The sequence below is a fragment of the Cyprinus carpio genome, chromosome A23 (assembly GCF_018340385.1).
Source record: "Cyprinus carpio isolate SPL01 chromosome A23, ASM1834038v1, whole genome shotgun sequence".
NCBI classification, from domain to species: domain Eukaryota; kingdom Metazoa; phylum Chordata; class Actinopteri; order Cypriniformes; family Cyprinidae; genus Cyprinus; species Cyprinus carpio.
In genome coordinates this window covers 1,611,201-1,630,367 of record NC_056594.1, presented here as the reverse complement: position 1 = coordinate 1,630,367, position 19,167 = coordinate 1,611,201, and the positions used below count along the sequence as shown (strand labels likewise).

Sequence of the window (19,167 nt, the reverse complement as noted above, 5' to 3'; positions counted from 1 at the left end):
TATTTTATTTTTTCGCTGTTTAATTTTTTCAAGATCAGACAATATTGACAATACTTTGTCTAAAATGTTAACTTATTGTTTATTGAACTGCTGTATAAAATATTTGCATAAATATTCGGGGAAAATCAGCTCTCCTGCTCATGTCCTGTGTATTTCTAAACTATATCATATGACATACCCCCCGTGTTTTGTCCCTCACATCTTGAATTCTGCCCTGAATCTGCACATGTATTTTAGGTGTTCTTGCTCCATCCACGCATTAATGCTCGTCCTTGAATGAGCGCTCAGGTAATGGCAGTGTAACACATTTCAGGGCTGCCAAAATTACTTTAAAATTAGCTACAGAAATGCATCTTAATATTTACAAGTAAATCTCCACATATAATGCGTGGCCTACTTTCTATCCGACCCCCTACATCTAGTTTTGACGTCCATGTCCTTCTTTAGGAGGGTCGGACCCCAAACCCCCTGATTTTTATTACATTATAATGATTTTTATAATGAGGTCAGTTACAACATTTGACTTTGTATATTCAACTATAAATTCTACAGATATATATTATCTTATGTGCACAGAGCAGTGTGGGCAGATGTGCCATATTGTATTAAAATTGTGACTCTCTACTAACAGTCTCTAACAATATTATAAAGGAAATGCAAAAAGTGTTGCAATCGTCGGTCAAATGTAAAAATCATTAAAAAAAACGTCAGAATCTCATGAAGCTACACCAAACATAATTGTTTATATATATATATATATATATATATATGTATATATAAATTAATTGAAGCGCATTCACTTAGTCACCCTTGTTTTGTGCTCGTGCCCGTGATCTCTCGGTCACGGTGTTACCGTGCTCATAACCCTCGCTCGTGCATCTGGACAGCAGAACGGACAGGAACGAGCGCGGTCCCGTGAAGCGCGAGTGCGCGCACGCACAGCGTTGAACTTACGTGCCCAGCCGCTTCGCGAACGCGCCGTTAGCGTCTGCTAGCACATACCTGTTTACTGCAGTAAAACCACTCCTGATGGACTGACAACGGTGAGATCTTACCACCTCATTATCTCATGGAAACATCTCGATGAAGTTAACGTGTAAACGCGTCCGCTGCGTGAAGGAAGAGCCTCGCTTTAGTGAGGCAGTGACCAGTGAGGCTGACTTGCTAATAACGTTACATGAGCCTGAGTGAAGTAAACTCGTTATAATCGTGCGGTTATTCGCTGCGGTGTTACTGTCAGGACTGCACGTACCAGATATGAGATAGAAAGTCAATATAATGTTTGTCTGTTCTGTCTTAAACCTAAGTTACGCGGTTTGTCTTTGTTTTGCTATTGCTAATGCTAATGCTAGAGAAATAACCCCATATGAAGCTCTTCAGTGAAGTCATCACTAATGGCAAGGATAACAATACACCAGGTGTTATGTGTTAGATATTTACAGGTGTTACTAAAGGCACCTCATCTCAATATCATTACCACATGAGCTGACGGATGTTAAGTTTAATCGTTGTGGATTCACCGTGTTCTCTGAGTGATGATATCTTATTTGATAAAGATAGCATGGTGTAAGTTATGTCAAAGTGTCACTGTGTGCAGCTCTTCTCCTGAAGTGTCCAGTCACTGTTTCCTGTTGTACTGCATTACTGTTGATTATTAAACACTGTGAGGTTGTTTATCTTCTTCTGTTTAGGGTCAGTGCTGTCTCTTTATAGTGCAGTTCATACACATCTGAGTCTTGTCTGAAGCATGTTTTTAACTTCATTTCAATTAAGTATAAAATGTTAGGGTTATACAACTGTATTGTGATCCAAAAATAATAATAAAGATATTGTTTTAAAAAAAATAGCCTCATTAAAATAATTAAACCTGGCAGCCTTGCATAATTATCTGTTATTAATTTGAAACCGCTTCACTGCGTTATAATATTTGAAAAACCTTTGTCCAGCAAAGGCGACTATCATGCAGGGAGAAAACTGACAGGAAATGAGGTCATATAGAGGACCCCTGTAGAGTTCAGACCCTCATGACTGTGCGTCAAGGTCAATATGTGCTTTATAGCATCAGAGCTTTTGACCATTAAATGACAATCCTGGGTAACTCTTTATGAATTAATACTTTATAATTTGTAAAAACTAGAAGGTGTGTTTTACATATATTTAAAAAATATATATATTTAAAGAGGTGTCCACTCGCATGTACACTAAGCTTTTATGTTTTTGATGAAAGTCTCTTATTCTCACTATGGCTGCATTTTTGTACAATCAGAAATACACTACATACAGTTATATTGTGAAATAAAATAGCTGTTGTCTGTTTGAATGTTAAATTATAATGCACTCAGCTGAGTTTTCAGCATCATTACTCCATGATCTTCAGAAATCAGTCTAATATGCTGATTTGCTGCTCAAGAAACATTTCTGATTATCAATGTTGAAACCTAATATTTTTTTCAGTATTCTTTGATGAATAGAACGTTTAAAAAGCATTCATTTGAAATTTTTAAAATTATTTTTTTAATTCAATATTAAAGTCTTCACTTTTGATCAATTTAGTGCATATTTGTCTGAATAAAACCTTGAATTTCTTTTAAAACAAATCTTACTGACCCCAAATCTTTGAACATTAGTGTATTCAAGGTTTAAGTAACTGTGTTACTACTTTTTTATTTGATGTTTTGACACATGACATATTTAGAGTCATTAAATTGAAACCTTTCTTGCAAATGGTTTATTTTTCTGAAACTATATAAACCAACGTGAATACAAAGAGTGCATGTCTGATAACTTGGCACGTGTGTTTTAAAGGGTTAGTTCAGCCAAAAATGAAAATGATGTCATTAATGACTCACCCTCATGTCGTTCCAAACCCGTAAGACCTCCGTTCATCTTCGGAACACAGTATAAGATATTTTAGATTTAGTCCGAGAGCTTTCTGTCCCTCCATTGAGAATGTATGTACGGTATACTGTCCACGTCCAGAAAGGTAATAAAAAAACATCTTCAAAGTAGTCCATGTGACATCAGAGGGTCCGTTAGAATTTATTGAAGCATCGAAAATACATTTTGCTCCAAAAATAAAAAAAAATACGACTTTATTCCGCTTTTTCTTCTCTTCCGGGTCTGATGTGAGCGCGTTCACAACACTGTAGTGACGCCGCTGATGTACAACGCTGCTGACGTGTTTTCTTTGTTATTGGGCGCACCAGAGAACACGTCAGCAACGTCGTACGTCAACAGTCACAGCATTCACGCTCACAACAGACCCGGAAGAGAAGACAATCCTGAATAAAGTCATCATTTTTGTTATTTTTGGACCAAAATGTATTTTCGACGCTTCAATAAATTCTAACGGACCCTCTGATGTCACAAGGACTACTTTGAAGATGTTTTTATTACCTTTCTGGACGTGGACAGTATACCGTACATACATTCTCAATGGAGGATCAGAAAGCTCTCGGACTAAATCTAAAATATCTTAAACTGTTTTCCGAAGATGAACGGAGGTCTTACGGGTTTGAAACGACATGAGGGTGAGTCATTAATGACATCATTTTAATTTTTGGCTGAACTAACCCTTTAAACTAGATTTTCTTTTATTTCTGATGGACACTCTCAGATGTCCTTGAGCCTTACACCAGTGTGGAAAGGAAATGTTTTTGGTTAGCAGTGAAGAATGCTGATTTTTACATACTTGAAATGTATTAAATGTATCTCTGTATATATTTAAATTCTGGCTATGTCTTGTTTGCATGGCAGCATGTGTTGTGTATAATTCTGAAGTTAATATTCATCAGTGGTGTTCCTCTTTGAGCAGTGTCCCCGTCTCCAGAGGCTACGCAGCTCTTTTGGTGAAGGGCTATGGCACATCAGGATGCACAGTCCCCTCGAGCCGTCCCGCTCACGGATCACGACTCCGGAGTGGAAGATGGAGTCGATGGCTCCTGCAGCCCTACCACAACCTCCACGATCTTTGTTGCCTTCAAAGGGAACATGAATGATGAGGACTTTCAGGAGAAGCTGGATACCATCTTACACGGGATGCCTGATATGCTGTTACTAGGTCAAGATTTGATTTAAGACTATGATTAATATTCATGTGCATGAGAATGATTCGTTGCTGCTAGAAAGATTCATTGAATTTTATACGTTAAATTTAAATTCTGTTTATTTTAAAAATGCAAAGCGTCATACTCTCTCTGCTCAGGGTTTAGTATATGGGCTAGTAGTCAAGTGCAGTTTTCATTCTTGCATTGTTGTATTTCAAACCCAACGGACACTGACTAAAAGCCTAACTCTAATTTTATTTTCACGGTACTTTAAATGTTTTTCCCCCATCTCTGTTGGCTTATGTTGCTCCTGTACTCCCCTCCGTGTCTAATAAAGGTACTCCGCGGCTCGAACCCGAGCGTGTGGAGCCGTGGAACAGCGTTCGTGTCACTTTCAACATCCCTAGAGAGGCAGCCGAGCGACTGCGTCTCCTGGCTCAAAACAACCAGCAGCAGCTGCGGGATCTGGGCATCCTCTCTGTGCAGATTGAAGGTACGGATGTGTTGAATTCTGCCCTGGCAAACCACACGCAATGGAAGCGTCTGCCGGCAACCTCATCTCCTGCTTGACCCTTTTTGGCACATTGTGTTTTTAATCACATACAAGTTTAATTTTAGCCTTTGTTCTACAATCAGCAAATGTGTTGATCGGCCTGTTGGGTTCATACAGGTGAAGGAGCCATTAACGTTGCGGTTGGACAGGGCCGAAGTCAAGAAGTAAGGGTAAATGGACCTCTTGGTGCACCTGCTCAGATGAGGATGGATGTTGGATTCCCCATGCAGCAGGGCCAGGGTAATTATAAGTGCTTAACTTAACACAGAGTTCTTCAACTCTGCCCCTAGAGGTGCACTGTCTAATCAAACACACCTGTACAAACTAATGCAGTGTTTCCCACAGACTTAACTCAATGTGTGCCGGCACTTCACCGGGGGAAATAAAGGCTATATAAATCAGTAGACGTGCTTATTGAAAATGCAAATTCATTCTTTGCCAGCAGGAGGCGCTTTAGGAGCATCAGAAATAGCGGTTTTCCCAGTAACGTTTGTAATCCAAACAGTGCTCTGCTCATAAACACTGCTCTATCAGGCGTTATAGGAAAGATTAAATGAAATTGACATTGAAACTTTTCAAACTTTTTCCTTCGCTTTGGATAAAAGCGTCCCTTCAAAGATACATTCATATAAAAACACCCACGCCACATTCTGACTTTAAAACGTGCAGAGCTCATGTTTATTCAACAAAGTCAATGCATTTTGGAAAATCTATTTGTGGCGGTCAGCGTTGATATTAATCAATCAATGTATGGGAAACACTGTAAACAAGGCCTTCAGGATGACTTAATTTAATTAGGCAAATGTATGCTGATAAATACTTGTTTTTCAGCTGGAATGCGTATGAATAATCCTTCGGTGTCCATGATGCCTCCTGGGGCTAATATGGCAGCACAGGGAATGGTACCGAATAGTGGTGGACCAATGCAGCCAAGAGCACCAAGGCCACCTTCACAGACAGGTAATGGTAATTTTCATTCAAAGAAATGACGAAATTACCCTCATTTATAGTCCATACTGCCCTACAAAGGTAAAAGCAGTAGTTGCACCACCATTGGGACCATTTTTTTTATTTATTTTTTTTTTTTTTTTGGATTGTTTCGAAATGTATTTTCACACTGTTTTTTCTTTGTGTAGTTGAGCCAAACGTCTCTGTCACAGGACAGAATTATAGACCCTGTTTATCTTGTATTAAGATATATGTTGGAGACACATCTGTTCATAGCTGGTAGTTGCATACGTTTCAGATGTTGCATATGACCATAGATTTCAGTGGGTCCTCTGATTTTATGACTGCAAACATCAGTCACTATGCAAGTGTGTTACTATATGTTGAAAAAACACAAAAATGTGATGTTTCAAGCTGAAGTTTTAGTACCTGTATTAAGTGAACTCTTGAGGATTGTGCTTCTTATTTTGTGTGTGCTATTATTTTTTTTAATTCAAAGTTTATTTTCTTTTAAGTTACACTTAACTGACAAAGTTTAAATGTATTGTTTTAGCGCATTGGTTGATTTACAGGTGAGTAGGTGCTCCTCTGATGTCAGATCACCTAAAGTCAAGTCAAGTCACCTTTATTTATATAGCGCTTTAAACAAAAAAGATTGCGTCAAAGCAACTGAACAACATTAATTAGGAAAACAGTGTGTCAATAATGCAAAATGACAGTTAAAGACAATTCATCATTGAATTCAGTGATGTCATGCAGCTCAGTTCAGTTTAAATAGTATCTGTGCAATAATTTGCAATCAAGGCAACGATATCACTGTAAATGAAGTGTCCCCAACTAAGCAAGCCAGAGGCGACAGCGGCAAGGAACCAAAACTCCATCAGTGAGAGAATGGAGAAAAAACCTTGGGAGAAACCAGGCTCAGTCAGGGGGCCAGTTCTCCTCTTACCAGACGAAACCAGCAGTTCAATTCCAGGCTGCAGCAAAGTCAGATTGTGCAGAAGAATCATCTGTTTCCTGTGGTCTTGTCCCGGTGGTCAAGCTGGAATACACTACACAACTTTTGACCAGATTTACAGATGATGAATCAATGGATGAATCAACATTAGTTGCTGAAAGTCAAAGCCAGTCTGCATATTTGAGTTGACAGATTTCACAGAAAATCACATAGTGTAAAATGGGCACAGACTCTAGTTTTTTAGCTTCAGACTATGATTTCAGTCCAGATTTTAAAAGTTATGTAGTGTATTCCAGCATTAAGTTGGATCTTGATCAAATTGGTCAAAAGTGAAAGTCCAGATGATTTGTAGGTAAAAAGGTGGTATGCAAAGCAAACATTTGCTTGGGATTCTGATTAACAAGGATGTAGTTCTCATTTCATATTTCAAAAGTTTTCACATTTGTGTTCACAGTTTTTTATTTTTTATTTTTTTTTTAGACACAGTGGATCCCATGCTTTCAGGGTTGGCCTTACAGCAACAGCAGCAACAACAACTCCAACATCCTCAAGTGGGACATGGTCCTCTCGGCAACTTAGGCCCACAGGGACATCACATGCAAGCCATGCAAGCAAATCGACAGCTAAATCCAGCAGCCCTACAGCAACTTCAACAACAACTTCAGCAACAACAACAACTTCAGCAACACCAGCACCAACAACAGCAGGTTCAGATGGCCCAACTAGGTGGTGCACGTGGTCCTTTCAACCCTTCCAACCAGATGCCTATACCTCCTGGCTGGAACCAGTTGCCCTCTGGGGTTCTCCAGCCACCACCTGTCCAGGGTCCAATGGGACCAGGTTGGAGGAAAGCCCCGCCACAGCCACAAATGGGACCGCGTCAACCCTCTTTGACATCTGTTCAGACGCCCAATCATCCACCACCACCATATCCATTTGGAAGCCAGCAGGCTGGACAGGTTTTCAATACAATGGCACAGCATCAGTTGCAGCAGCAGCAGACAGGGGCAAACCAGTTTGCAACCCCTCAGCCCAAAGGCCCTCAGGGAGCACCAGGTGTAGTTGTCTCAAGAGCACCTCCTCCTTTGCCTCCCTCCTCTGCCCCACAAGGAAGTCTTGCAGTTAAGTCCCCTGGTTCGTCGTCATCTCCTTTCCAACAGGGCTCCCCTGGAACACCTCCAATGATGGGACAGGGACAGGGGCAACTTGGTCCACGTCCCACAACCCCCCAGGGTTTCCCACAAGGTGTTGGATCTCCAGGAAGAGCTGTGATGGGCCAGCAAGGAAACATTCAGCCCGGCTTTATGGGCATTCCACAACATGGACAGGTTCCTCAAGGTGGAATGGGAGGTATGTTTTCAGCATTGTACATGTTTAAATTCTTAATGTAAAAGTGATAATGTATTGTTATTTATTTGGTCACCTATTAGGGCTGCACGATAATGGTTAAACTGATATAAACAATTATTTTGATTAAAATTATAATCACAATTATTAATAACGATTATTCTATCCTGCTGAAAAAAAACTGCTAAAACCAGCCTAAACTTAGCTGGTTTAAGCTGGTCTCCCAGCTTGGTCAAGCTGGTTTTAGTTTGTTGTTCCAGTTGGTCTCCCAGCCTGACCAGTTAAGGAAGTGGTCAAAACCCCTCTAAAACCAGCCTTCTGACCAGCTTAGACCAGCCAAGGCCAGGCTGGATGACCAACTAAAATCAGTCAACCAGCCTAGGCTGGTTTTAGGTTTTTTGTTTTGTTTTGTTTGTCTGTTTTATTCAGCAGGGAAATGCAATAACATTTCATGTGTCCTTTAACCAACCTCCACTGACTATACACTGACTTCATTTAAACAACTATGATAATACAAAACTCATGGTTTTGGTTAGTGTTTTGTCATCTGTATTCACATTACATTTTCTAAGTGACAATTTGTTCGCAAATGGGAAAAAGCCACTCAGATCGCACAGTAAATTTGCTCAAAGATCATTAATACACACTGAAAACTAACATTGCCATGCCATTTTCAACACGAAAACTGGTAAAAACTTTAGAAACTCTTAATATAAATTCCAACTATTCCAATTTATGTACATTTTTCCTCATTGTATTGTCACAGGTAGGAAAAGCACATTTATTCCTCAAACACAATAGATCCAGTTTTGAAACTCAGTGAAAGTTTGATCATGGCACATTTGGTAACACAAACAGTACAGATGGCTTGTGAAAAAACACACATTGTCTATATGACACTTTCATGTAAGCAGAATATCGCTGTGGAGAGATCGCTAAACTCGTATGTTTTCACATCAAAATCAGCACTTGTTCCGCCATCAGTGAACGTGCACAGGGTTGCCAGATTGCACAAATTAAAACACCGGGCAGAAAGTGTATCCTTAAAGGAGAAAAGCTCTTTTTTGGCGCTTTAAGCTCTTCACATCTGGCAACCACAAGCATGAACGCTAGTGAAGACTTGTTAGCAAAGTAAGATAACGCAAATGCCAAATTAAACACACGTTTCAGAATAAATAACGAGCCGGCCAATATCGTGACGATTATTTTTAATTAATCGAGAAAGGTGGATATCGTTATCGAGATTAAAATACGATTAATCGTGCAGCCCTATAACCTATATTTGAATAAATGTATGTATATATTGCAGGTATGCCTAAACGAATGCCAATGGGTTTCCCAAATGCTCCTGTTAATCAGAATTTTGGACAAGGACAGGTTACTACCACTGGAGCAGGTAGTACACCCCAACTACAAAATAGTCAGAGTATGGTGAACTCTGGTAAGATATGTGGATTGTTTTAATGCCGTATTGAAACTTTTGTTCTAATATGAAGTTGTGTCTAGTATATAGCATTTTAATTCATTTTCAACACCTCTAAAAATCTCAATATAGGTGTCCAGTCATCAGCCTCAGCGCCAAACCACATGCAGTCAAATCCCCTTCAAGGTGCTGGAATGACCCACCACAGTGGCATGCCAGCCCAACCCCCAGGCACCACCTCAGGTGGCAGTATGGGGCAACCTCAGCAAGGTCTTCAGACTCAAATGATGGTTGTACCACAATCACAGCATCAAACACAGGTTGTAGCTTCCACCCAAAGTCAAATGGCACAAAACCAAACAGGGGGCCAGACTGTTTTATCCAGGCCAGTGAATACCGGGCAGCGAGGAATGACCCCTCCCAAGCAAATGATGCCACCACAAGGTCAAGGGATCATGCAAAGCCAAAACCAGCTTGGCAAAAAAAACAAAAAAGGCATTAAACAACAACAACAACAATAAAAACAACAACAAAAACAACAACAACAACAACAACAACAACAACAACAGCAGCAGCAGCAACAACAGCAGCAGCAGCAGCAAAATGCTATGATGGAACACATTGTAGCTAGTCAGATACAGGGTAATAAGCAGGCCTTTGGCCCAAAAGGTCAACCTGGAGTAATGCAAGGCCAGATGATGAGAGGTCCTTCACCTAGTATCCAAGGTAACATGCCACAGTTTCAATCTCAGATGGGTCAGCAACAAATGACTCAACAACAGCATCAGCAACAGCAACAACAAATGGCTCATTTGCAACAACAACAACAGTTACAACAACAGCAACTACAACAACAGCAGTTACAACAGCAGCAACTACAACTGCAACACCAGCAGCCACAACAGTCACAAATGCAACAACAACAGCTGCAGCAACCCCATCAGCAAATGTTACAACAACAGTCTCAACAAATTCCAATGAATGGCAACCCCAACCAAGCATTAGGGATGCATGGGCCTCAAATGCGACTTCCGGGAAATCATCATTTAGTACAACAACAGCTACAGCAAAAACAACAACAACAACAACAACAGGTGATGCTGCAGCAGCAACAGGCTGGTCAGCAACATCAACATCAGTTAGGAGATAGTAATGGAAATGCTGATATCAGCCAGCAGATGGTTCCAGACCTGCAGAATCAGCATCAACAGCAGGGTATGTTGGGGAGTTCTCAACATTTGCAGGTTGGCAATGGTCATTTTCCTGGTCATGGCATGTCCTTCAATCCTCAGTTTGCTGGTCAGATGCCAATGGGAGGCCCATGTGGCCAAGCAGGTGGATTTCCAGTGAACAAGGATGTGACACTAACCAGTCCCTTATTAGTAAATCTTCTCCAAAGTGATATTTCTGCCAGTCAGTTTGGTCCTGGTGGGAAGCAAGGAACAGGTGCGGGTGCCGCTAACCAGGTCAAGCCTAAAAAGAAGAAACCTCCTCGTAAGAAGAAACCAAAAGTAGAGGAAGGACAACAGTCTACTGACGGTCTGTGGTAAGTGCTTTTTATTCTTTGATATTTTTTTTACACTGAAGCTGAGTAAATAACTCTGTTGCACTGTTGAATATAACTACAAAGTTTGATAAATGTGTCTTTCTTAGTGGTCTGGATTCACTGCCTCATGGAATGGAGGAAGTAGAGATGCAAGGGTTGGGAGGTGATCAAGGGGGTGGCATTGACTCGAACTCTAAACTTTCTGAATTCACTAATCGACCAGGTAAATGATTTAATGCCTTTTGATTATTTATTGTTTTTACATAACTTTTAATTAGAGAATTTTAATTTATTTACCTTTTTTTTTTAGGTCTGCCTGGTCAGTCTGGAGATCAAAGGGTATTACAGCAGATGCCTATGCAGTTTATGCCCTCACAACAGCAGCAACAGATGCAACAAATGCAGCAACAACAGCAGTTACAACAACAACAACAACAACAGCAGCAGCAACAGATGCAGCAACAGCATCAACAGATCCAGCAGCAGCAAATGCAACAGCAACAAATGCAGATGCAGAGTATGCAGGGTCCTCAAGGTCAAGCAGGAACATCACAAGGACCCCATCATGTCCAGACCCAGATTCATTCACAACAGTCAATGCAGATGCAACAACAACAACAACAACAACAACCACCACCACAACACCTCCAACAACAACAACTGCAGTCACAGCCACAACAGCAACAACAACAACAGGCACAGCAGCAGCAGCAACAACAACAACAACATCAGCAGCAACAGCAGCAACAACAACAACAACAACAAATGATGATGATGCTTAAAATGCAACAAGAAGCTAAGAATCGAATGCCACTACAGCAAGGTGGACACATGCCAAAGGGTTTAGTCAATCCTAATGATCCATCTCAGAGAATGCCTGTATCACAGCCAGGCAACATGCCTGTAATGATCGATCTTCAAGGCCATGGAGGTGTTCCACCTTCTCCTGATAAAGCCAGAGGAATGCCACTCATGGTAAATCCACCTCTCACTGGACCAGCAAGAAGGACACCCCATTCAGAGGTTGGACAACCAACACCACCAGAGGAAACCCCTGGAAACCATAGCATGCAGGATCGGGGACCCCTTGAAACTGGTCAACAGTCAGGAAATGGAAATCAACCAATGATTCCCAATCAAGGGCCAAATACTCATTTAATGAAATCTGTGCCTTTATCAGTGCCCCACCAGCCAGGAGCAAGTCCCCAGCAGCAGTCCCAGCAAGTGACAGCAATGGCTGGCTCACATAATATTCATTTTTCAAGCTCTACTGTAACTTCCCAGAGTTCCCGCCCTAAAACCCCTAACCGAGCCAGTCCCCGACCATATCACCACCCTTTAACTCCAACCAACCGTCCACCTAGTACTGAACCCTCTGAAATAAATCTATCCCCTGAGAGACTGAATGCCTCTATCGCTGGCCTTTTTCCTCCAAAAATTAACATTCCTCTGCCACCGCGGCAGCCAAACCTTAATCGAGGCTTTGATCAGCAAGGTCTTAACCCAACTACACTTAAAGCAATTGGCCAGGCTCCACCCAACCTAGCAAATCTTCCTGTCAACAATAATACCAGTGGCAACAATAATGGCCCACAGTCTTATCCATCAGGTGGTGGCATGGTAAGCTCCGGAGGAAAACACGACAAACAGACCGGTATTGGGCAAGCTAAAAGAGCTAGTCCCAGTAATAGTCGAAGATCCAGCCCTGCCTCAAATAGAAAAGCTGCCACCCCAAGCCCAGGAAGACAGAAAGGTGCCAAAGCATCATTGACATCACCTCCACATCCGCAGCAAATGATGGTTAGTCCACAGAACGTGATGGTTAGTCCCAACTCAGTGCTCCCAGCTACCTCTGCATCTTTGTCATCAGCAGGACCTGGAGAATCACAACAGAGTTTAAATTCACTGCAAACTATACCTGTTAGTGCTGATACAGTTAGAGATGGCCAGGTAGTGACTACACAAGCAGAGCAGCATCAGGCAGGTCAGTTAAGAGAGCAGTCTGCTCTTAAAATGGCAAGCCCTCGGGTTTCGTCTCAGGAACCCAGACGGCAAGAGCCTAACAATTTGGTTGAACAGCGAGCTGAAGATAAGCAACAATCTCGGGCAACACCACAACATGACCTTGGCTCTACTGTATCACCAGCCTTTAGAGATGCTCCAACATCTCTGAATCAGCTATTGGACAATACAGGCACCCCATCTTTGTCAGTGAAATCTCAAAATATTCCTCAAGTGGGTGTAGAACTTGTGCAAAAAGATAGTCCTAATGCTCCATCAGCTCAGGAGAACCAACCTAATCCTGTTGTCTCACAGAGCACAAATATTGGCACCTCTTTGTCTACAAGGGAAACTGATCAGAAACCTAAATCTGCTTCAGTATCAAGTCCAAATATTATAGCCAGTAGTAGTGCAAACCTGCAGACTATCAGTGCTGTATCAAGTGTTAGTTCAAACCAAACTGTGCTCTTAAGCCTCACTTCTGTTCCCAATACGTCAGTAAGTTCAAATCACAATCTTATACCCATCTCAAATGCATCTCAAACAGTCTTGCAAAGGCCCATCTCATCAGCACAAACTCAACAAAATCAGATCACAGTCTTTGTAACCTCTAATCCCATTAGCTCTGCTACCAACACAGCTTCTGTCGTTCCTCCTGCTGTTGTATCCAAGGTACTAGCAGTTCCCAATAAAAATATAAGACCCCCTGATGTCCGTCAACAAAATCCTACCCAAATGCGTCCACAGTTCATCACAGGACCATTGTATTCAATATTTCAAGCTACGTCGGTACCATCAAGTACTAACGTCATGTCTCAGCCTGTCACTATGGTTGGTCCCATAGTCTCTGCAAATATCCAACTTACTCCTACCCCGGTGTCAACTACATCAACACCCTCTGCACCACCATCAACATCTGTGCTGACAAACTCGCCTGCTGTCAGCATAGCTGCTACTCAGCAGAGCCGCACTGTTATTGGGCAGCTTCAAGTTCAAGTACCTGCAAGTCAGGCTTCCCCTGTAAACGTAGTACTGCCACCTCAACAGCCAAGCCCTGGGGGTCCCAAACAGGAGAGTGTCTCTAATGCTAGTGGCCCGAAATCTAGTCCTGTTGGGCAGACGGTCTTACATTCTGGCATGTCATCACCCTTTCAGCAGCTATTGGCTTCTCCACCTGCTTGCTCTAGCCCAGGGGCTACGGCTGTTTCTCGCAGAAGTCCTCTGTCTCCAACAACGACGTTAGCCAAAAGCAGTCCAGTCCAGACTGTTGCAAGCAAAAGTACCACGCCCAGCATATCTTCGAGCAATGGCGATGACCAAAAAGAGCGAAACCCTGTCACTCAGATAGGAAAGACTTTGGATGTTGCCACAACTCAAGCTTCTTGTGCAGTTACATCTGAAACGGTATCTACTCTCCAGCCTACTGCTCCATTGACTGTTCCAGCTGCTCAAATAGCGTCTCAGCAATCGGCACTTCCTCCAAAAGTGTCTTCTCCTGAACCTGCACCCACTCATTCTCCAGTCCCTACTTCTACACCATCGTGTAATATGCCGCCCCCAGCCTCTACCCCTGGAACGGTTCACCTCTCTAGTCCTGTTGCTACTTCTTCACCACCCACTAGTCTGCCTGCAGCTTCAGTTTCTGCACCCACTGCTGCTCCAGGACCTCCCACTACAGCTTCCGGCTCCTCCACAGCAACACTTGCACAACCCTCTGGGGAACAGCAGCCGCCTTCATTGGCAGACACTAGTGTACCTGACTCAGCTGAAACAAAAGAAGCAATTATTGATGCTCCTAGCATCTCAGGTAACTACTTGATGGTATCAAGGCAATTTCGTTAGTTGTCCTGTCAGTCGTTAATGATTTTTAATTCTAAGTTATGCTTTTTATTTAATTACACAGTTCATCCTGAAGCTCCACAAGAAGACCAAGCGTTATGTGACCAAGCTGGTAAATACTTTAATAAAATCTTATTTTTACCCATGCAAATGGTAGTCATATGCAGGGGTGGCGCTATGGCTTCTGGGCCCCATGAACAAGGGCCCTTGGAATCATTTTAACAACCCCCTGCCTTTATGGCGCCCCTGGTCATATATGACCTACCTTAAATATACTTATGCATGTGACGAAATACATAGCCTTTCGAAGTACACTTCATTTCATAGAGTGCATGAACACAGGTGCTCAATATATGTCTTTGTGTTCTTTCAACTAGAGTTGCAGGTATCACACAGCTACGGATGTGTGCACCCCAAGTCGGTTGAAAATCAATGAAAATATGTAACGATTTAAGTCATTTAAGATGTTAAATGAGTTGCAACTGTTGGGGGTGGTGGTTTATATGAATGTATCTCTGAGGGGAACTGACTGTCTTAAAAAAAAAAAGGTAAATGGTATTTTCTTTTCATCTCGTCTCTGTTTGATGCATATTAATGCAGCTTTGTTTACAGCGGTAACCAAGGAAACGCTGTATCACTGCTGTTCCATGAGCGCCTCCTGCTGTCAGAGAGTGAAATTGTCTCATTCAGCCCCTACTGCTTTTATGTAGTTTTATGTAGCATATTTTTTTCTTTTTTTCTCAAATACATTTTCAATTTTGAAAAAAAAAAAAGAAAAGAAATGTAAGAAAAAAAAAAGCTAGGAAAGAGCACAGGCAAAATCATATTGTGTTTATATGAAGAGATTTATTTTTATTTATTTATTTGGTTTGGGATTTGTTTTAAAATTTACATTTATTTTTGTTATTTTACATAAAAGATATTTCCATTTCACCAAAAAAATGTGCAGTGTTTTGTTTGTTTCTTTTATAATTTCTTTTCATTTATAATTTGTTTTTAATTTAGAACAAAAAAAACATGAAAAAATGTATTCGTGAAACTAGTATTGTGAATTGTATGGCACCATGATTTGAGTGAATCGTTATATCCCTACTCTCAACCTCCTCACTCAAGTGTTTGGTCTCTGGAAGTTTGCTGATGTTACGCCTCTTCCATTTATTTTTAAACTGTGAATACAACGGGCATCGTTGCAACCTTGTGGAACAACTAATTAATGCAAAACAAATCAGTGGGCATGTGTGACCTGAGCATACAGAGTGTAATGTGGTTAGAAGTATACTTTGGGCTTTAGCATGTACTAATCTTATTAAAGATGAAGTAAAGCATGCTTTGACCAAAACTCTTTCTCCTAGTCTGACTCTGCTTTGCACCAGCAAGCCTGAAGAGGACAAATAGAAAAACACTGTGCACAGTAACACAAAACTAATCTGAGTTGTCTCTATTTACAGGACAAGGGGTTAGCACCGCAGCAGAACAAGGGTAAGGCAATGTGTAATTATCTTTCATCTTCAATAATCTATAAACTTCATGATCAGCATTAGTTGTGAAGACTGTCTGTTTTTTGTTTTTGTTTTTTTTTACCATCATTTAAATTTTATTCATTGCCTGCATTTTAAAATGAATCCATGTGTTGATTGTATTTCAATATAATCTGAATGAACTCACCCTCATGAACGCACTAATAATCATGGAATGATTCACGAAATCATTCTTTTTCTTGATCATTACTCAAATATGGGGAAGGAGGCAAAAATGTTGTTCAGCATCAAAGCAGTTTACCGCTGTTTTTCCACTTCTATAACAGATGGGCAAAGAAAAGAAAGACGCCCGTCATCTTAGCCCCAAGGTATGTATATAGCAGACCTGTAGATGCCCTGCACGGGTCCGTGCACGGGGCAGCGTGGCCGTTTTACTAAAACGGTCATGAACAGGACGGACGTAATCTGTGGTAGATGAGGAAAAACAGCAAGTGTGGATTCCTCAGTTGTACAGGGGCCAGATGTGGTCATTCTCTTCAGTGCTAAGACCATTGAGAACAATTGATTTCCAAAGAAAACTAGAGAATATATGTAGCATGCAAACTGACTGCGCACTGAGCCTTTTGATCATTTTTATTTTTTCCTCCCTGTTATCCTTCTCCAGGGATACAAGGGCCACCACTGAGAAAGCAAAAGGTCCTAGTCGACGGAGCTCAAGAACAGACAAGGAGCCTGAGGAGGAAGCGTCCGACAATGGACAGAGAAAAAGAGCTGCTAGGCCAGGGTCAGCATCCTCGAACACAGGAAAAGGTGCAGGTTAGATGTCTAGTCTTTATGTCATTATTATATCATTTAAAATTAACTTTATTTGTCATCAGGTATTTAAATAATTACTACATAATTAAAATAAAGCACTCGTAAACTGCATCTGACAGAAGTGTCAACATCTTTCAAAAGAAAACTATCGCATTAGAAAAACATAAAATGTTTGTTGTTGTTTCTTTGACTGCACACTCCGTGGCCCACTCAAATCTGTCTCGTAACCCACTTTTGGTTAGTGACCCACTAGTTGAGAAACTCAACACAGTAGTGCAGTACAAACAATAGTTGGTCTCTTCCGTTCGTTTTACTAGTATTTGGCGCCACCTGTTGTTGCGGATGTAGAATTCTAGACCCTGTAAATAAGATGACCCCATTTTTCCAGATGTATTTCCAATAAAAAACACTGTCTTATTCTGAACAATACGGTAATGGTTTAAATTGCTCCAATAATAGATGTTTCTTTTTGTGAAGTATTGGTGGTATTTCTTTTTCGACTAGAATCTTAATAAAGGAGAAAATATCTGCCGTTAATCACAAGACGCTGAAATGAATGTTTTTGAAGACTAATTTAGCTTTTATTTCTTCTGTCTCTAGAATCAAACACTGGAGCCAGTCCCACGCAGGCAAAACGAAGGAAGTCAAAGTAATCATGACACATAAACCTGTGAATTGTACTTTATTTTTTGTTGTTTTCTGAACTTGTTTTATCTGCTGTTTTTCCTTTTGTTCTAAGCAAGATAACCATGTACAGAAAGTTTTTTTCTTCTTCTTTTAAATCATGATACTGTATTTTGTCCTTGGCTACTAGATGAGGTCACGTTTAGAATTGTGTATGATGTGTTTGTATGTCGTTGTTTTGGTGTGACTTTTTTATTATTAATAATATTGATAAATTCTGGATTAATCATGTGATGTCTGTAGAATCACAATATAATGATGTGACAGAATCAGAATTTGTACTTTTCACCCCCGTGTTGTATATCATGAATTAACTGCATTTCAATACTGTTAGAACCTGTCTTCACCCATTTAGCCCCGGATCACATGCATTAAAATATTTTTACAATTGTACATTTGACTTGTTTTCGTTTGTGTCACTAAACATGCTAATAAGAACAGTGATGTTTTTAATATGAAAGCTCCATGAGCTCCAAAATAGCAGTGATCTTAGAATTAGAATAGATTTATAGACAACACTTGGAAAGTTCTTGATAGAATACTAGCATACGTACTGCATACTGTGCAGTATACACTGCGTATAGTCACATGACCTCATTGTGTGCTTGGTTCAGTGGCTTTCAATCTGTAACTTGCAAAAAGTAGTTAATTTATGTTTTCTCATAAACAGCTCACAGTCTAATTAAATAATAGTCCAAAATATATGCAAACATTGTGATGCAAACACATGATGGTTGAATGCAGGCCATATTTATTTCATCACAAAAATGAAACCTCAGTGCTTGGGTGGTTAGCACAGCCCAATTAGGACTTATAATGTTTGAAAGGTCATTTTGAGTGAATGCAGATGAATGCCTTTTAAGCACCGTTTTAAATAAGTATTTGCTTGCTTTCATTGTATGTAATTATGCACGTTTCATTATAAAAGGATGTAAGTTATTAACTTGTTAAATTTCTCATTTATAAATCTAGTGTTTGATCATGTCTAAATAGTTATTCAAATGAAGAACTTAAAACTAATTAAAGGGGTCATATGATGCCATTTCAAATTTGTCTTTCTCTCTGGAGTGTTATAAGCTGTTAGTGAACCGATAAGATTCCTAAAGTTGCAGAGACTAAAGTCTCAAATCCAAAGAGATATTCTTTATAAAAGTTAGTACTTGTCCACGCCCCCCTGAAACGCCTCGTTTAAACACGCCCCCACATGTCTACGTCACTATGTGGAAATATTTGTGTAATGCCGCCCAGATGTTCACGCAAAGAAAGAAAGCCTGCGGCCGGTCGAACCAGTTCACCGAATCTATCTGAATCATTTGAAACGGTTTGTGTCTCCAGTACGCACTAATCCACAAATTACTTAAGTTATTCATTTTATAAACATGCCATGCTTCAGACAGGTAGACCTACGAGATTCACACGCAAGAATTTTTCCTCTATTTCCTCCCTTCCTGAACAAAATCCTATTGATCAGCTTTGTCTTGACGATCCAGAACAAAGAGTCAAACTTGAGTCAATATTATGCACTTCT

General features: G+C 40.7%; 1 protein-coding gene across 1 annotated transcript; it reads left to right on the top strand.

The window, feature by feature from the left end:
- Positions 1–873: 873 nt before the first annotated feature.
- On the top strand, positions 874–18,032 carry LOC109087260 (nuclear receptor coactivator 6-like). Its single transcript, XM_042712568.1, is given in 15 exon segments — positions 874–1,043; positions 3,815–4,060; positions 4,384–4,539; positions 4,717–4,839; positions 5,431–5,559; positions 6,986–7,855; positions 9,162–9,293; positions 9,408–10,821; positions 10,929–11,044; positions 11,132–14,629; positions 14,726–14,773; positions 16,110–16,140; positions 16,466–16,507; positions 16,804–16,955; positions 17,556–18,032. Coding segments are annotated over 14 exon segments (6,966 nt in total). The 5' UTR covers positions 874–1,043; positions 3,815–3,858; the 3' UTR covers positions 17,609–18,032.
- The last annotated feature ends 1,135 nt before the right edge of the window (positions 18,033–19,167 follow it).